At 42.7% G+C, this 19304-nt stretch overlaps 1 protein-coding gene across 4 annotated transcripts in view; it reads right to left on the bottom strand.

The window, feature by feature from the left end:
• Ttc29 (tetratricopeptide repeat domain 29) overlaps positions 1 to 19304 on the bottom strand; it is a 192935-nt gene that overhangs the window by 95858 nt on the left and 77773 nt on the right. For all 4 annotated transcript variants that reach the window (XM_040734839.1, XM_040734836.1, XM_040734837.1 and 1 more), the window contains one exon: positions 12044 to 12129. In XM_040734839.1, the coding sequence (XP_040590773.1) occupies positions 12044 to 12129 (86 nt within the window). The remainder of the gene's footprint in view (positions 1 to 12043; positions 12130 to 19304) is intronic.

Raw genomic sequence — 19304 nt, 5'->3', positions numbered from 1 at the left:
CTCCTCACTGACACCCACTTTCAGGGGGTCTGGATCAGTCCCATGCTGGCCCCCCAGCCATCAGTCTGGGGTCCAAGATCTCCCCCCGTGTTCAGGTCAGCTGTTTCTCTGGGTTTCACCAGCCCAGTCTTGACCCCTTTGCTCATCACTCCTCTCTCTCTGTCACTGGGTTCAAGGAGTTCAGTTCAGTGTTTAGCTGTGGGTGTCTGTCTGCCTCTGCTTCCGTCTGCCACTGGATGGAGGTTCTAGGATTGTATATAAAATAGTCGTCAAAATCATTATCAGGGAGGGGCATTTAAGGTAGTCTCTCCACTATTGCTTGGTTTGCCAGTTGGTGTTATCCTTGTAGATCTCTGGAGATCTCACTAGTGCCAGATCTCCCCTCAAACCTAGAGTGACTCCCTCTGTTCTTCCCCTAAATCAACCTTCCTGCTCCCCCATGTCCTCCACTCCCTTCCTCTTGTCTCCCTCTCTTTTTTCCTGGCTCCCTTTCCCTTCCCCCACCCTGTGCTACCAAACTGCTCAGGAGATCTTGCCTCATTTCACCTTTTCTGGGGTACCATGTATATATCTCTCTTAGGGACCTTCCTGTTTCCCTGCCTCTCTAGCAGTGGTATTGTACACTAGCACTCCCCTGATCCATGTCTAAAATCCATATATGAGTGAGTATGTTTGTCTTTTTGTGATTGGATTACCTAACTCTGGATGGTTTCTTCTAGTGCCATCCATTTGCCTGCAAATTTCAAGATTACATTGTTTTTTTCTGCTAAATAATACTCCATTGTAATTGTACCACATTTTCTTTATCAACTCTTCAGTTGAGAGGCATCTAGGTTGCTTCCAGGTTCTGGCTATTACAAATAATGTTGCTATAAACATAGTGGAACAGACGTCCTTGTATGAATGGCCATCTTTTGGGTATATGCCTAAGAGTGGAATTGCTGGGTCTTGTGGTAGATTGATTCCCATTTTCCTGAGGAATCTCCATACTGATTTCCATAGTGGCTGTACGAGTTGGCATTCCCACCAGCAGTGGAGGAGTGTTCCCCTTTCTCCACATCCTCTCCAGCATAAACTGACATTGGTGTTTTTGATTTTAGCCATTCTGACAGGAGTAAGATGATATCTCAGAGTTGTTTTGCATTTCCCTGATGGCTAGGGATGTTGAGCGCTTTCTCATGTGCCTCTCAGCCATTTTGGACTCCTCTATTGAGAATTCTCTATGTAGTTCTGTACCCTACTTTTTAATTGGATCCTTTGGTGCTTCATGAGCTCTTTGTAGATTTTGGAGATCAGCCCTCTGTCAGATTTGGGGTTAGTGAATATCTTTTCCCATTCTGTGGGCTGCTTTTTTGTCTTGTTGACTGTGTCCTTTGCCTTGTAGAAGCTTCTCAGTTTCAGCAGGTCTCCTTTATTAATTGTCCATCTCAGTGTCTGTGCTACTGGTGTTATGCTCAGGAAACTGTCTCCTGTACCAATTCGTTCAAGGGTACCTCCCACTTTCTCTTCTAAGAGGTCCAGTGTGGCGGATTTTTGTTGAGGTCTTTAATCCATTTGGACTTAAGTTTTGTGTATGGCTATAGACATAGGTCTATCTGCAGTCTTCTACATGCCAGCATCCAGTTATGCCATCACCATTTGTTGAAGATGCTATCTTTTTTCCATTATATAATTTTAGCTTCTTTGTCAAAAACCAAGTGTTCATATGTGTGTGGGTTAATATCACGGTTTTCTATTAGATTCCATTGGTCTACCTGTTTATTTTTGTGCCAATACCAAGCTGTTTTCAGGACTATAGCTTTATAATAGAGCTTGAAGTCAGGGACGGTGATGCCTCCGGACATTGTCTTGTTGAACTGGGTGGTTTTGGCTATCCTGAGTCTTTTGTTTTTCCATATAAAGGTGAGAATTGGTCTTTCAAGGTCTGTGAAGAATTGTGCTGGGATTTCAATGGAGGATAGCATTGAATCTGTAGATTGCTTTTGGCAAGATTGCCATTTTTATTATGTTGATCCAAGAGCATGAGAGATCTCTCCATTTTCTGGTGTCTTCTTTAATTTCTTTCTTTAAAGACTCAAAGTTCTTGTGATACAGATCTTTCACTTGTTTGGTTAGGGTTACTCCAAGGTATTTTATGTTGTTTGTGGCAATTATAAAGGGTGATATTTCTCTGATTTCTTTCTCAGCCCTTGTATCGTCTGTATATAGTAGGACTACTGATTTTCTTGAGTTGATCTTGTCTCCTGCCACTTTGCTGAAGGTATTTATCAGCTGTAGGAGTTCCCTGGTAGAGTTTTTTTGGTCACTTATGTAAACTATCATATCATCTGCAAATAGTGAAAGTTTGACCTCTTCCTTTCCAATTTGTATTCCTTTGATCTCCTTTTGTTGTCTTATTGCTCTGGCTAGAACTTCAAGTATAATATTGAAGACGTATGGAGAAAGTGGACAGCCATGTTTTGTTCCTGATTTTAGAGGAATTTCATTGAGTTTCTCTCCATTTAGTTGGATACTGGCTGTTGGTTTGCTGTATATAGCTTTTATATGTTTAGGTATGTTCCTGTTATCCCAGATCTCTCCAAGACCTTTATCATGGAGGGGTATTGGATTTTGTCAAAAGCTTTTTCAGCATCTAGTGAAATGATCATGTGATTTTTGTTTCTCAGCTGGTTTATATGGTGGACTACATTGATGTATTTTCATATGTTGAACCATCCTTGCATCTCTGGGATGAAACCTACTTGATCATGGTGGATGAGTTTTCTGATGTGTTCTTGGATGTGATTTGCCAGTATTTTACTGAGTATTTTTGCATCAATGCTCATGAGGGATATTGGTTTGAAGTTCTCTTTCTTAGTTGTGTCTTTGTGTGGCTTTGGGTCAAGGTTATTGAAGCCTCATAGAAAGAGTTTGGCAAAGGCCCTTCAGCTTCTATTGCATGGAATACTTTGAGGAGAATTGGTATAAGCTGTTCTTTGAATTTCTGGTAGAATTCTGTACTGAGGCCATCTGGACCTGGGCTTTTTTTTTTTGGTTGGAAGATTTTGATGACTGTTTCTATTTCCATAAGGGGTATAGATCTATTTAAATTGCTTATCTGTTCTTGATTTAATTTTGGCAGGTAATATCTATCCAGAAATTTGTCCATTTCCTTTAAATTTTTCGAATTTTGTCGAGTACAGTTTTTCAAAGTATGCCCTGATGATTCTCTGAATTTCCTCAGTGTCCCTTGTTATGTCCCCCTTTTCATTTCTGATTTTGTTAATTTGCATGTTCATACTCTGTCTTTTGGTAAGTTTGGATAAGGGTTTTTCTATCTTGTTTATTTTCTCAAAGAACCAACTCTTGGTTACATTGATTCTTTGTATCGTTATCCTAGTTTCTACTTTATTGATTTCAGCCCTCAATTTAATTTTTTCTTGACATCTACTCCTCCTGGGTGAGTTTGCTTCTTTTTGTCCTAGAGCTTTCCGTTGTACTATTAATTCTCTCGTGTGACTATTCTCCAGTTTCTTCATGTGGGCACTTAGTGCTATGAACTTTCCTCTTAGAACTGCTTTCAAAGTATCCCATAAATTTGGGTATGTTGTGTCTTCATTCTCATTGAATTCTAGGAAATCTTTAATTTCTTTTTTTATTTCTTCTGTGACCCAGGACTGATGCAATTGTGCATTATTCAATTCCCATGAGTTTGTAGGGTTTCTGCAATTTGTGTTGTTGTTGAATTCTAACTTTAAAGCATGGTGGTCTGATAATATACATGGAGTTATTCCAATTTTTGTACCTGTTGAGGTTTGATATGTTGCCAAGTATGTGGTCCATTTTTGAGAAGGTTACATGTGGCGCTGATAAGAAGGTATATTCTTTTGTGTTTGGGTGGAATGTTCTATAGATGTCAGTCAAACCCAATTGGGTCATAACTTCTATTAGTTCTTTTGTTTCTTTGTTAAGTTTCTGTCTGGTGGTCCTGCCTAGTGGTGAGAATGGCATGTTGAAGTCTCCCACTATAATTGTGTGAGGTTTTATGTGTGGTTTGAGCTTTGGTAATGTCTCTTTTACGAATGTGGATGCCTTTGTGTTTAGGGCATAGATGTTCAGAATCAAGACTTTATCCTGGTGGATTTCTCCTGGATGTATATGAAATCACCTCTTCATCTCTTTGGATTGATTTCAGTTTAAAGTCTAGTTTGTCAAATATTAGGATTGCTACCCCTACTTGTTTCTTGGGTCCATTTGATTGTAAAATCTGTTCCCTTAACTCTGAGGTAACATCTGTCTTTGAAGCTGAGGTGTATATCTTGTATACAGCAGAAGGATGGATACTGTCTACGCATCCATTCTGTTAGCCTGTGTCTTTTTATGGGCGAATTAGGACCATTAATATTGAGGAATATTAGTGACCTTTGATTGCTCATTCTTGTTTGTTTTGGAATAGTTGATGGTGGTGGAATTGTGTGTGGATTTCCACCGCCTTTCTCTTTTGGCTGTTGGTAAAGTGGGATTATCTATTACCTACGTTCATCTGGTTGTAGCTAACTTCCTTCGATTGGAGTTTTCCTTCTAGAACTTTCTGTAGGGCTGGGTTAGTGGATATGTATTGTTTAAATCTGGTTTTGTCATGGATTATTTTGTTTTCTCCATCTATATTGATTGAAAGTTTTGCTGGGTATAGCAGTCTTGGAAGGCATCTGTGGTCTCTTAGTGTTAATATAATATCTATCCATGACCTTCTGGCTTTCAGAGTTTCCATGGAGAAGTCAAGTGTAATTCTGATAGGTCTTCCTTTATATTGTATTATTTGATTTTTTTCCTTAGCTGCTCTTTAATATTCTTTCTTTATTCTGTATGTTTTGGGTCTTGATTATTATGTGACAACGGGATTTTTTTTTTGGTCCACTGTATTTGGTGTTCTTTAAGCTTCTTGTACCTTCATTGGCATGTCTTTCTTTAGGTTGGGAAAGTTTTCTTCTATGATTTTATTGAGTATGTTTTCTGCCCCTTTGAGTTGGGTTTCTTCACCTTCTTCTATACCTATTATTCTTAGGTTTGGTCTTTTCACAGTGTCCCATATTTCCTGGATGTTTTGTGTTAAGGATTTGTTGGACTTAAGATTTTCTTTGGTCGATCAATCTATTTCTCCTAGTGTGTCTTCAACACCTGAGATTCTCTCTTCCATCTCTTGTATTCTGTTGGCTTTGCTTGCATCTGTAGTACCTGACCATTTCCCCAGTTTTTCTATTTGCAACATTCCTTCTGACTGTATTTTTTATTGTCTCCATGTCAGCTCTCAACCCTTGCACTGTTTGAATTGTTTCTTGCAATTTTTGCTTCGTGTTTTCCTCCCTTTCTTGTATTTGTTGGATTTTTTTGGTTTGTTTTTTCTTCCATTTCTTTAAGGGCTTTTCTCATATCCTCTTTGAGAGCCTCTATCATTTTTATGTAGGTGTTTTTAAGGTCATTCCCTTCTGCTTCATCTGCACTGGGGTGTTCAGGTCTTGCTGCTATAGAATCTCTAGACTCTGGTGGTGTCTTATTTGTTTTTTGGTTGCTGGGTGTGTTCTTATATTGCCTCTTTCCTATCACTCCTTCCAGTGGGTGTAGAAAGAGCCTCTTCCTCTCCTGGTGGGTCGGCAACCAGGGTTCCTTTTCGGTGGGTGCAAGCAAATCAAATACTCTCTGGCCTCTGCTCTCTGTCCTCTGTCCTGAGTGTGGGCAGGATTGGACCCACTCGCTCTCTCGGCAAGCTCTTGGTTGTTTGGTCATCTGTCAGGGGCACATCTACCTGGCTGTAGTCCCCAGGCCAGGAGATCTGAGAGAGGATGAGCAGGAGGAATTCAGGTCTAAGATAGGGACCCAGAGCTCACCTCTGCCCTCTGCCCTGAGTGTAGGCAGAAGTGGACCAGCTCTCTCTGAAGGCTCTTGGTGGCTTGGTTGTCAGTCTGGGGGTGAGTCAACCTGGCTCGAGCAGTTTGTTGAACACCAAGAAATACGAGAAACAAAGGTCATGGCTGCTTTCCAGGTCAAAACTGAAACTCAGGAAGAGAGTCTTAAAGAGGAAATAGCCATATCATATTGGCTTGTGGGTATATCCGTGGGGATTGTCTTGATTGTCCTTGGAGGTGGGAAGACTCAGGCTCTGGCAGTACCATTTCACAGGCTGGTCCTGGACTGGACAGGCCTGTATAAGAGAAAACAAAGCTAGAGAGTACTATGAAAACAAGCAGAGATGACGTAGGTTTTAATTCTCTTGTCTGTGGATGTGACTCTTGAAGCTCTTGTCTGGACTTTCCCTCAATAATGTACTAGAACCTGGAAATGCAATCCTTTTCTCCTGTGTGGTACTTTTTCTCCAGATATTTTAGCAGTATCAGCGATGAACCTAGGACACTGAGAATTTAAAACAAATGCCCAAAAACCTTAAAAGATATTGATCTTTTGCTTTGTGATTAGATGGCTAGTTACATCTCCACTCAATTAGGGAATCACCTTGCATATTTAATTATATCCAGTCACTCTGCCTCTAGTGTACTCCATAAATATAGAAGATACTGTCCAGTGGCAGACTTTCTAGCAGACCAAGCAGACGCTCTTTCAGAATTTTTTAGAAATAAACTCTTCTCATCTCCCCAACGAGTAGTTTCTTGGAGCTGACATGATGAAGTATGTCCTTTCACAGCTTTGAAGGGCAGAAGTTTGAAATCACGAGTAGTATCGTGACCCATTGACAGCTCTGGGAGGGGACACTTGCCTGCCTCTTACTCCTCCGATGGCTCTGGGCGGGGTCTCTTGCCTGACTCTTACTCCTCTGATGGCTCTGGGAGGGGTGCTTGCCTGCCTCTTACACCTCTGATGGCTCTGGGAGGGGATGCTTGCCTGACTGTTATACCTCTGATGGCTCTGGGAGGGGATGCTTGCCTGCCTCTTACCCATCTGATGATTCCAAGTATTTCTTGACTTGGGTTTTCACTGCTTCCATCTCAGCCTTCATTCTCACACAGTTCCTTTTCTCTCGCTGCCATATTTCGCTCTGTCTGTTTCACAACTCTTCTGCCCTTTTCTTAGAACAATGCTTGACTTTGGAATTGGAGCCTACCCGAATCAATCCAGGACAACCATCTCATCTCAGGGCCCCTAAGCTGATCCCACCTGAGTTCAGTGGTTCCGGGGATTACAGAGTGGCTGGAGTGGGACCATTTAACCTATCACAGAGTATAAGCCGACTTAAACTCCCATAGGGAGCCCGGAACAACCGAGAAGAAGAGAGCTCAGGGGAGTGGCCCCAGGGTTTCTAGTTAACAAGCTGTGAACATGAGGTTCATATTTACTTCAAAAACACTTTCTTAAAAGAGTGATAGTTTCCAGAATTTTCCATTTGGATGTCAAAGATAATTTCTGTGATCCATTCTTTACTGGACTATCTTGTACCGCTGACAACACAGGATGTACCAGAACTCCCTGCTTCATGCAGTTATTCTATAGTTAAATGAGTCACGTCTGATAAGACTGTTTATTGCACACTGTATTAATTCACCTTTTTCATAACTGTGACAAAATGTCTGAGGAAGACAAAAGGGTGAGGAAGGGTGTCTTTTGGATGTGGCTTCAGAGTCTGTGGCACTTTGCTCCATTGCTTCTGGGATTGTGCACAGAGAGGCAGGACATCACAGTAGAGGGGAAGTTGTAAACAAAGTGACTTGTCTCACCTCACAAGGGACAGTAGGCAGAGAGACAAGACACAGCAGGAAATGGGTCTCAAGAACACACTCGCACATCCCGAGACACCCACTTGTATGTTTTATTTTTTTACATATTTATTTATTGTGTGTCCATATGTGTGGGTACATTGCCATAGCACACATGTGAAATTCAAAGGACAAGTTGTGGAAGTCAGTTATTTCCTACCTCATGGGTTCTGGGGATCCAACTTGAGTCTTCAGGCTGGCAGCGAGCGCCTTTGCCAGCTAAGCCATCTGGTTGACCCCTATTTGCTGTTGTTGTTAAGGCTTCATCCTTTTTGTTGTTGTTTTGAAACAAGGTCTTACTTCCTAATCCAGGTTGGCCTGGAACTCACGGCAATCCTCCAGCCTTACGATCTCAAGTACTGTCATTACAAGGGTTAGGGGTGCTGCTGCTGTGATGAACACCATGACCAGAAGCACGTTGGGGAGGAAAGGGTTTATTTGACCCACACTTCCATATCACTGTTCATCACTGAAGAAAGTCAGGACAGGAACTCAAACGGGGCAGGAACCAGGAAGCAGGAACTGATGCAGAGGCCGTGGAGGGAGCTGCTCACTGGCTTGCTCAGCCTGTTTTCTTTTCTTGTCTTTCTTTCTTTCTTTCTTTCTTTCTTTCTTTTTTTTTTTGAGACATGGTTTCTCTGTATTGTTTTGGAGGCTGTACTGGAACTCACTCTGTAGACCAGGCTGGCCTCAAACTCACAGGTTGGCATCCCTTGTGCTGGGATTAAAGGCATGCACCACCAACACCCGGCTCAGTCTGTTTTCTTATAGAACTCAGGACCACCAGCCCAGGAACAGCACAGTGGGCTGGGTCCTCCCCATCAATCACTAATGAAGAAAATGCCTTACAGCCTGATCTCATGGAGGTGTTTTCTCAGTTGAGGCTCCCTTCTCTCAGATGACTTTTGCTTGTGTCAAGTTGACATAAAACTATTGCTTCAAAGTTCCTGCCGGTAGAGTTTCTGCTACCTCCCAAATATGCCATCAGACCATCAAATCCATAACTAGATTTTGTCTGTCCCTTCACACCCTAAAGCCCCATCTCTAAATACTGCACTGGGGACAAAATACAGGAGTCTTTTAAGGGGTCATTTCATATTCAAGCCACAACACATAGAATTTCTAATAAAACCTTATTGAAAGAACAATGTATTCCCATAAGAGATTAATCCTTTGGCCCAGCCGTAGGACCCCAGGCCACCCTAGAGCCTTCATCCAGTGACTGATGGAAGCAGAGGCAGACACCCACAGCTAAACACTGGGCTGAACTCCTGGAATCCAGTGAGTGATGAGCCAAGGGGTCAAGACAGTGCTGGTGAAACCCACAGAGACAGCTGACCTGACAAGGGGGAGCTCTTGGACCCCAGACTGATGGCCGAGAGGCCAGCATGGGACTGATCCAGATTCCATGAATGTAGTGTCAGTGAGGAGGCCTCAGAAATCTCTGGGGCCTTGGGTAGTAGATTAGTGTTTACCATGGCGTACGAATGAACTTTGGGAGCCCATTCCATGTAGAGGGAACCTTTCTCAGCCTGGACACATGGGGGAGGGCCTAGGCCCTGCCCCAGATGAAGTGACAGAATCTGGAGATTCCCCCATGGAGGGCCTCACCCTCTCTGGGGAATAGTGTGGGGATTGGGTGGGGGGGCTAGGGGGCTGGTAGAGGGGTAAGGGAGGAGGGGTGGGAGAGGAAGCTGGGATCGACATGTGAAACAAGCTTGTTTCTAATTTAAATAAAAATATATTGAGAAAAAATAAAATGAATCACATCTATAATTACATATGAAATTTTCTAAAAGAATAGATCTTGGGTAGCCTCAGAAAAATAAGGAAAGTTATGAAATGGATAGGCTAATGAGTTGAACTCACAGAAATCCTCCTGCCTCTGCCTCCCCATTGCTGGAATTAAAGGCGTGCACCACCAACGCCCGGTTAGTCTGTGCCCATTTCAGACTAACATGTAGCATGTTTCATGTTCTAAATATATACATTTATCTGTTAACCATCCCTTGACAAACCTGTGGAAATGAAGACTAAAGTGAGGCACGCCTGAATTGGTGTGGAAGAGGCTCACTCAAGACACGGAGTGGCGTGTAAAATGCAAGCGCTTCACCCGTAAGGAAAGGACCCAGATGTGACGCATTTACTGAGTGTTTTAGAGAGATGTCACAGACCTGTAACTGTATTTGCCTTTGATAAAAAGAATGGTGGAATAAAGCGTGGGGAGGGAAGGGAGCTTTCTGTTAGGAATGCTACTGAGTTGCTTGAAGGTACCTTGCTATAGACACAGAGCAAGGTGAGGGATGCAGGAGGCGATGGGGGTGAGAATCTATGAGCTAGTGTAGGGCGTGGACAGGGGATGGGCACAGGGGAGAAGGAAAGAAAAAGCTCTCTCTCTTGGAAACCTGCCACATTCCCAGAGCTTCTATCCCTCTTTATCTTGTAAGCACATTTAATAAGATATATTTTAGACCTCTTTTTCAGATAGCACTATTTATATCTTCATTTTGGTGTCAGAAGCATTTACCCAGCCCCCAAAACTTTAATTTTAATTTATTTTTATGCCCCCTTTTGTTTTTTCTTTTCTGAGACAGTCTTACTATGTAACTCAAGCTGGCCCCTGACTCAACCGTCTTCCTACTTGAGTTTCTTGAGACTGGTATATGTCAGTCTGCTTTCCAATTTTTTAGCTTTGTCTTTTAATACATTTTGTCTTCCTTCAGATAATTCAATGCTTCCCAAACATACCTCTGTGTGTGTGTGTGTGTGAGAGAGAGAGAGACAGAGAGACAGAGAGAGAGACAGAGAGAGAGAGAGAGAATGAGAGAGAGAGAGACAGAGAGACAGAGAGACAGAGACAGAGAGAGACACAGAGACATAGAGACAGAGAGAGAGAGACAGAGAGACATAGAGACAGAGAGAGACATAGAGACAGAGAGAGACAGAGAGACATAGAGACAGAGAGAGAGACATAGAGACAGAGAGAGAGAGACAGAGAGAGACAGACAGAGAGAGAGACATAGAGACAGAGAGAGAGACAGACAGAGAGACATAGACAGAGAGAGACATAGAGACAGAGAGAGACAGAGAGACATAGAGACAGAGAGAGAGACATAGAGACAGAGAGAGAGACATAGAGACAGAGAGAGAGACATAGAGACAGAGAGAGAGAGAGAAAGAGAGAGAGAGAGAAAGAAAGAGAGAGAGAGAGAAAGAGAGAGAGAGAGAGAGAGAGAGAGAGAGAGAGAGAGAGAGAGAGAGAGAGAGAGAGAGAGGCTGTTTATGGTACTGCGCCATCGTCATCTGTGTGTTTTCTAGAGCACAGGGAAACCCCGCCCACTCCACTGCTCTCCTGTGTAACCTCCTCAGCTCAGTCTTCAGTGTTGGAACCTACCCTGTCTTCTGTCTTCGCTCAGAAACCCTGAGCTTTGCTCTGAATTATAGTTCTGTTTCTTAGTTGGCCACTTTCATTAAATTAGCTCTTGTAGGAGCGTATGCATCTTGGTGGTTTGTATGCTCTCCAAGCACCAGAACAGAGCTTTGCCGAGCACATATCATTGGCCACAGAATGTAAATGGAGGAGCCATCTAGGAAAAGCTATGTTTTCTATGATGACCAGTTTCAAGGGAGCCAGAAAATTACATGTAACCAAATATATGAATCCTACTTGACAATGTGGTCCCACAGCTCTGCATTAAATCTGTGCTATCCCAAGCAAGGTAAGCACACGGCATGCAAATGGTTAGGAAGCTACACTTGATGAACACCGCAATAGCACAAGGAAAGAACGCTGATTTCAATGAGAGTAAAGAAAACGCAGCCCTTGCTGCTTGCACCTGTTTGTGTCCCATCCGAACAGAGAGGCCCAGTTAAGAACTGTGCAAGCACTAACTCTGTCTTGGAGTAAGGCATGCGGAAGGCTGGGACTCTCGGCCTCTTGCTGCCCCACCCAGGCTCACAACTATGCAAGGCTCACTGTTGATTAACAGCCACACTGTAAAATCACTGCACTGTCGCTGCTTAGTCTCCTTCCCCTTGGGAGTATTTCCCCTTGTTCCGGGTGCACGGAAGTAGAGGGGTCCTCCTACTAAACGATGTAACTTCCCTGTACCTCAAAGTACTTCATCGTAGTTAACCACAGCTCACCTTCAATGACCAATAGGACCCACTTTTCATGCTTCTAGGAGGCTGATACTCAGTTTGGATCTCCATAAATACAATAGTGTCAGACCTAACCCATCTCTGCTGACCTCTTATGGTGATGTCAATGTGATAAAATGATGAAGTTCACTCCGACTTACTGTGAGTGCAGTTTCATATTCTCCAGCAGCCAAGTGGGCTGAGCCCAGGAAGAGAGCAGCTTCTCCTTCCATGGTCCTGTCACTCCCTGAAGCGAGGATATAAAGAAGTCACCATGGTGCTGGGGGACAGATTCACCACACAGACAAAAATCCTCATCACTCAAGACAATAGACAGTCCCTCTTTTAAAAACTTACACACTTTCCAGTGATCCTTGAAACCAACCTGCATTAAAAAAACAAGCTCTCTCTCTCTCTCTCTCTCTCTCTCTCTCTCTCTCTCTCTCTGTGTGTGTGTGTGTTTGTGTGCGTGAGACTTAAGTAAAATTTATCTGGATCTCAAATGATAGGTGATGATACTTTAGCCATATGATTATAAGGAGTTCCCTCTCTACACACAGTCTAGTATATACTTTCCATACATCATAGAATGTTTACATTACCATGTATAGACCTGCAGTTGTCCAGCATGTCTGTGGCAGCTTGTATGACACAATCAGCAACATTTAGCAGCTTGACTTGTTGCATACTCCTGCCAATCATCTACTCTTCCAATAGAACACATGATTAACAAATTAAGAATGCCTGTCTGATTCAGAATTGCTGGTTCAAGATTATGTATGAACGACTGGTTCCGTGGTACAGAAGTCCACGCACATGTGGAAAAATGCTTCCCTTCACTAGTCATGGTTCTCCTTCCTAATTTCTGTGATGTGTTTATTTCAGCAGTGACTCAGTTCTTTCCAAAGGCAAAAGGTGCAATGTGTGGTTCAGCAGGGTGCGTCATACCACTGATGCTCGCATAGTTTATTTATATTGTTATGGAAATGAAACGTGTAAATTTTATGTATTAGAAACAACCAGTAGAAGTTCTCTTTAACATAAGAACACTATTATTTTCCTGCTTTTAGATGTCATGGGCTTCCACAGTCGCCCATGTCCTGGAAATGCAGACGCTGGCAATCCCTGTTGGCTTAGGCCTCTGCACAGTATCTTCAGGTGTCTGAATCCCAGATTCTAATCAGAAAGGGTTTCGAGCGTTAGCGCTCCTCCTTGCTGTGTTCAGTCTCTCCACTCACCGAGTTACCACTGGTGAGGACGTGAGATGCCAAGGGAAACAGATGGCGGATGCCTCAGACAGTGCCTGCTTTTGTTTTCTAGCTGTTTCACTGGCTACAGAGAACTATGCCACAAGATCTCACCCTTCAGCAGACCTGATAATGTGTGAGCCAGTCTGATGACCTCTAACCTAGAGTCCAGCAGGGTCCTAACATCAGCTTACAGGTGATGGGACGGGGGTGAGTCTGGGAAGGAAACATAAAGCCGAAGAAGGTGGCAGCCGTGGAAACTGCGTCCCTGGGTAAGTAGAAGTTGGTTGTGTGTGGTTTGTATTTGCTGAAATAAATTATTGGTGTTGGAGAGAAAGACAAAAGATTGCATGTTTTCTTCCTATCTGGAATCTAAGTTTAGCAACACACACACACACACACACACACACACACACACACACACACACACACTATGAAAGTAGAAGGGAAAATATTTGGGGGTAAGGATGGGGATCTGTGAGGGGCAGGGAGGGAGGCAGAATAGGGAGCAAATGTAAACAAATAAAATGATGTATGAAAATGTCATAATAAAATGTAAACGGTATAATAATACTATAATGCTATCGATTACCAAGTGTGCTACATCATGGTCATCTGTACCTAACTATGGCAGGGTGGGGGGTGGAGTCACCAAGGAAGAGGAGAGAAAGGGAAATCTTCCCATGATGTCACATTTTGGAGCACAGACATCAGCTTGAAGAACTAGTAGGCCGATAGCATGGTTCTGCAGCAGGGTGCTCCTGTGGGATGCTTGGGTGCCTGCACCTGTCCCTGGCACACTGAATAAATAAGTCAATGAGTAAATAAGTATCAGGTAGCCCTTGGCCATGGCAACCTTTCCTGGTTATTGAGTCTGAACTGTGACAAAGAGACAACAGTGAAATAACAGAAAAATATCAGTAACAACAAAACAGAAGTTGTATCTGCAATTTTGTAGGGTAGGGATGGAGACAGAAAGTGGGCCTGTTTGGTGGGACACGTGGCAGTAAGTGTCCTGGGGGAACACAGCAAGGGAAGGGTTGCCCTGAGGTGAGAGGGCAAAGTAGGTTCTGACTCTGAGTGGGCTTGTTAGGAAGACTGCAGGAAAAGACAGCATCCGCACTTACGTGGAATTAGCATTGTGAAGCAGAAACAATCTGGGAACCTCACAGCTACACGAAAATTAACTGTACTGCTAAGTTATCGCTGGGTAAAAAGAAAGAAACCTTGAGGTGAACTACAAAATGCAGACTACTATGAGATGGATGAGAATGAAAAGGCAGCAAACAGAAAGCCAGATAAAGTAACACACACAGTGATGTTATGGATGTTTGGGGTGTCATTGTTGTGATAAAACACCATGACCAAAAGTAGCTTGGGAGGGGTTTGCCTCAGCATGTACTTTATAGTTCATCAGTGAGGGCAGGAACCAGGAGGCAGGAGCTGGCGCAGAGACCATGGAGGAGTGCTGCTCACTAGCTTGCTCCCATGGCTTGCTCAGTTGTCTCATCCAGGACCACCGGTCCTGTGGTGGCACTGCCCACAGTGAACCGGACCTCCCACATCAACTGTCAGTCAAGAGAATGCCCCACAGAGCTGTCCCCAGACGAGTGCCCCAAGAGCTGTCCCCAGACGAGTGCCCCAAGAGCTGTCCCCAGACGAGTGCCCCAAGAGCTGTCCCCAGACAAGTGCCCCACAGAGCTGTCCCCAGACAAGTGCCCCACAGAGCTGTCCCCAGACAAGTGCCCCACAGAGCTGTCCCCAGACAAGTGCCCCACAGAGCTGTCCCCAGACGAGTGCCCCAAGAGCTGTCCCCAGACGAGTGCCCCAAGAGCTGTCCCCAGACGAGTGCCCCACAGAGCTGTCCCCAGACGAGTGCCCCACAGAGCTGTCCCCAGACGAGTCTGGTGGGGGAATTTTCTCGATTGAGGCTCTCTTCCCAGATGTCCCATGTCAATAGCAACAACATCAAAAGCTAACCAGCACACACTTATCTACACTTAAAAACAAGTAAGTTTCTTCCTGACTAACCAAAGAACAGTGAGCTAAGTGAAATACAAGCAGAAACAAAGAAAAAAAGCAATAGAGAAAAATCAACAACAAAAAACCAAAACATTAGCTACACTGGCCAAGGCATAGAAAGAAAAAAAAAACACTCAAATTCTTACTGTACAATTAAGAATGAAAGAGGGGAAATGATTATAGACCTTGGTAATAAGAGTTATGTGGGTAGGTTTGTAATAACAAGTTACATAAATTAAATTAAAAATATCCTCAAAAAATGCTCTGAAATTAACTCAAAAAGAGGATGAAGAGAAGGAGGAGGAGGAAGAAGAGAAGAAAAAGAAGAAGAAGAAGAGGAAGAGGAAAAAGGAGAAGAAGAAGGAGAAGAAGAAATCTTTGCCATATTGAGCAAAACACTTGAATAGATTGTTACAGAAAACACCCTACAAAGAAAAATCTAGCCCTAGTGCCTTTGGTGGAAAACTGCACCAAACCCTGAAGGAAGAATTATAATCACTTAAAAGCAGACCACAGAAAACATTTCCCAAAACATTCAATGAGGTCAGTGCTTTGAGACAAAGACACCACTGAAGTCCAAACCTATTGATATGGGGGGGGGGGGAGTACACATACAGCGCGCACACACACACACACTGGATTTGATCAAATTTGATCAACATTAAAAACTTGTGCTTTGATGACTACCACCAGAAGGTGGAAGGGAGAAAACACTTTCAAATCAGATATCCGACGAAAAGTTCACATTATGAATATATAAGGAATTTCAACTCAATAACAAATAACACACCTGAAATATGCAATACTCCTCAAAGTATTCCACACAATAGAAGCAGGAGGCTCACTGCCAAACTCTTTTTATGAGGCTACAATTACCTTGATACCCAAGCCACACAAAGACACAACTAAGAAAGAGAACTATAGACCAATTTCCCTCATGAACATTGATGCAAAAATACTCAATAAAATACTAGCAACCCGGATTCAAGAACACATCAGAAAAATCATCCACCATGATCAAGTAGGCTTCATCCCAGGAATGCAGGGATGGTTCAACATTAGAAAATCTATCAATGTAATCCACCATATAAACAAACTGCAAAAGAAAAACCACATGATCATCTCACTAGATGCTGAAAAAGCCTTTGACAAAATCCAGCACCCCTTCATGATAAAGGTCCTAGAGAGATCAGGGATAACAGGAACATACCTGAATATAATAAAAGCAATATACAGTAAACCAACAGCTAACATCAAACTAAATGGAGAGAAACTCAAAGCAATTCCTCTAAAATCAGGAACAAGGCAAGGCTGTCCACTCTCTCCATATCTCTTCAATATTGTACTTGAAGTCCTAGCTACAGCAATAAGACAACAAAAGGAGATAAAGGGGATACAAATAGGAAAAGAAGTCACGTAGATGATATGATAGTTTACATAAGTAACCCGAAAAACTCCGCAAGGGAACTCTTAGAGCTGATAAACACCTTCAGCAAAGTGGCAGGATACAAGGTAAGCTAAAAAAAAAAATCAGTGGCCTTATTACATACAGACGATGAAGTGACTGAGAAAGAAATCAGAGAAACCTCACCCTTTACAATAGCCATAAACAGCATCAAATATCTGGGGATAATGTTAACCAAGGAAGTGAAAGACCTGTATATCAAGAACTTTGAGTCTTTAAAGAAAGAAATCAAAGAGGATACCAGAAAATGGAAAGATCTCCTATGCTCTTGGATTGGTAGGATCAACATAATAAAAATGTCTTGCCAAAAGCAGTCTACAGATTCAATGCAATCCCTATCAAAATTCCGGCACAATTCTTCATAGATCTGGAAAGAACATTACTCAACTTTATATGGAAAAAACAAAAGGCCCAGGATAGCCAAAACAACCCTATACAAAAAAGGAAATTCAGGAGGCATCACCATATCTGACTTCAAGCTCTATTATAGAGCTATAGTCCTGAAAACAGCTTGGTATTGTCACAAAAATAGGCAGGTAGACCAATGGAACTGAATTGAAAACCCTGATTTTAACCCACACACCTATGAACACTTGATTTTTGACAAAGAAGCTAAAACTATACAATGGAAAAAAGAAAGCATCTTCAACAAATGGTGCTGGCATAACTGGGTACTGGTATGCAGAAGACTGCAGATAGATCCATGTTTATCGCCTTGTGCAAAACTTAAGTCCAAATGGATCAAAGATCTCAACATAAATCCAGCCACACTGAAAGAGAAAGTGGGAGATACTCTTCAATGAATTGGTACAGGAGACCACTTCCTGAACATAACTCCAGTGGCACAGACACTGAGATTGACAATTAACAAATGGGACCTCATGAAACTAAAAAGCTTCTGTAATGCAAAGGACACAGTCAACAAGACAAAAAGGCAGTCAACACAATGGGAAAAGATATTCACTAACCCCACATCTGGCAGAGGGCTAATCTCCAAAATTTACAAAGAACTCAAGAAGCAAGTCTCCAAAACACCAAAGGATCCAATTAAAAGGTGGAGTACAGAACTAAACAGAGAATTCTTAATAGAGGAGGCTAAAATGGCCAAGAGACACTTAAAGTGGTGGGGGATGCGGAGGAGGGGAGGGAGAGGGAACTGGGATTGACATGTAAAACAAGCTATTTAGAATTAAAATTAAAAAGGAAATATGCAAAGATGGTGGAAATGGTCAGTGACATCACTTTGCAAGTCAGATCTCCCCAGAAAATAAGCATGGAGTTACCGCGTAACCCAACAATCCTTCTAGGTGTGGACCGAAGAGAGTTCAAATGTACACATAGCTCCACCGTGGCAGTCAGACAGCTCACATGCCCGTCAAATGAGGAGCAGGTAAATAAAACACGAGGAAACCACACAGCGTAGTGTCACCTGGTGCGTGTATGAAGGAAGGAAGCCATGATGCATACTGCCAGTTGAATACTCCTTAAAGTGCCATGGTTCCTGGATGCTGTCGGGCTGGTGCTCAGCTTACATGTTGCACCATGGTGCCCTGGAGAAGGATCCGAGCCTAATGGATGCCACCATCTCTTAAATACTTTCTAAAGCCAATGTGGGAGCCATGTACTTCCTGACTACTCATTGCTTTTTCTATGTACTATTAGCACCACACAGAAAATGCAAACTTAAAGTGTAATACCTTCTCTGAGTGTACATGCCTATCCACTGTATAACTTTCTGTGTGATCAAAATTTGCTGTTGACATTGATCCAAGTGCTAAGGATTTATGTCTCCTTTACTGCCCCTCCCAGAAGACATGGGCAGAAGCAGTCAATTTGATGGAATTTATCTTTCAGTGATAAAAGAGTTCCTTTAAATATTTCAACTAAAGTTATTTAAAAAATAGCAGAAAAATGAGCTCAAATGTTTACTTTTCCTCTATAGTAAATTAAAATCAAACCCCAGACCGGTCCTATTTACCCCAAACAAGACACCAGCTACCTAGCAAATGAATCCACTAACTATGTTCATGAATCAATAAACTTAAGTTCAAGACCGCAACTCCCTTTTCCCCTCCATGGAAAAACTACTCTGTTAGAAAATTACTGTATGATGGTGAGGAAAGGGGTATTTTTTCTTTGCATGTTATGAATTAAAAGTTCATAAGAATATGCACCATTTTCATTATGTTTTATACCGATGAAGATGCTGTGAGACATTAAGGGTATGAGCAGCTTTCCCAAAAGCATTTTCCTGCTGAAAGTGTGGATGAGCTCCTGTGGGCATCCTGCCAGCCTGCAGACTCTGATGCTAGCAGTTTGGGTGGGGCAGAGTGTGACTTTCACGGCGTGCCTCCTGGTGATGTTGGCAATGCCGGTCTAAAGGCCGAGCTTTGAGAGGGCAGAGGTCTAAAGCATATTGCAGTGCTATTTCCTTGTTACTTCTAACTAAACATTTAGCACAATTTCCCAAGTATCTGCCTACAGGGAATTTATAAACAATAAGGGGTTTCTCAGGTTGTAAAAAAATACACAACCTACACACAACACACACACACACACACACTCTTGCAGATGACCTTATCTCCTCTTTGTGGGTTCCTTGTTTTACAACAGTACCCCCAGTGGATTGTAATTTTGGAAATAAAGCTTTCAAGAAACTAATGGATTTCTCATTGTCAGCACTAGCCT

Source organism: Mesocricetus auratus, unplaced genomic scaffold (genome assembly GCF_017639785.1).
Source record: "Mesocricetus auratus isolate SY011 unplaced genomic scaffold, BCM_Maur_2.0 Super-Scaffold_100041, whole genome shotgun sequence".
In the NCBI taxonomy this organism is placed as follows: domain Eukaryota; kingdom Metazoa; phylum Chordata; class Mammalia; order Rodentia; family Cricetidae; genus Mesocricetus; species Mesocricetus auratus.
The sequence above is the reverse complement of the archived record's forward strand: the minus strand, read 5'-3'. Positions and strand labels throughout refer to the sequence as shown.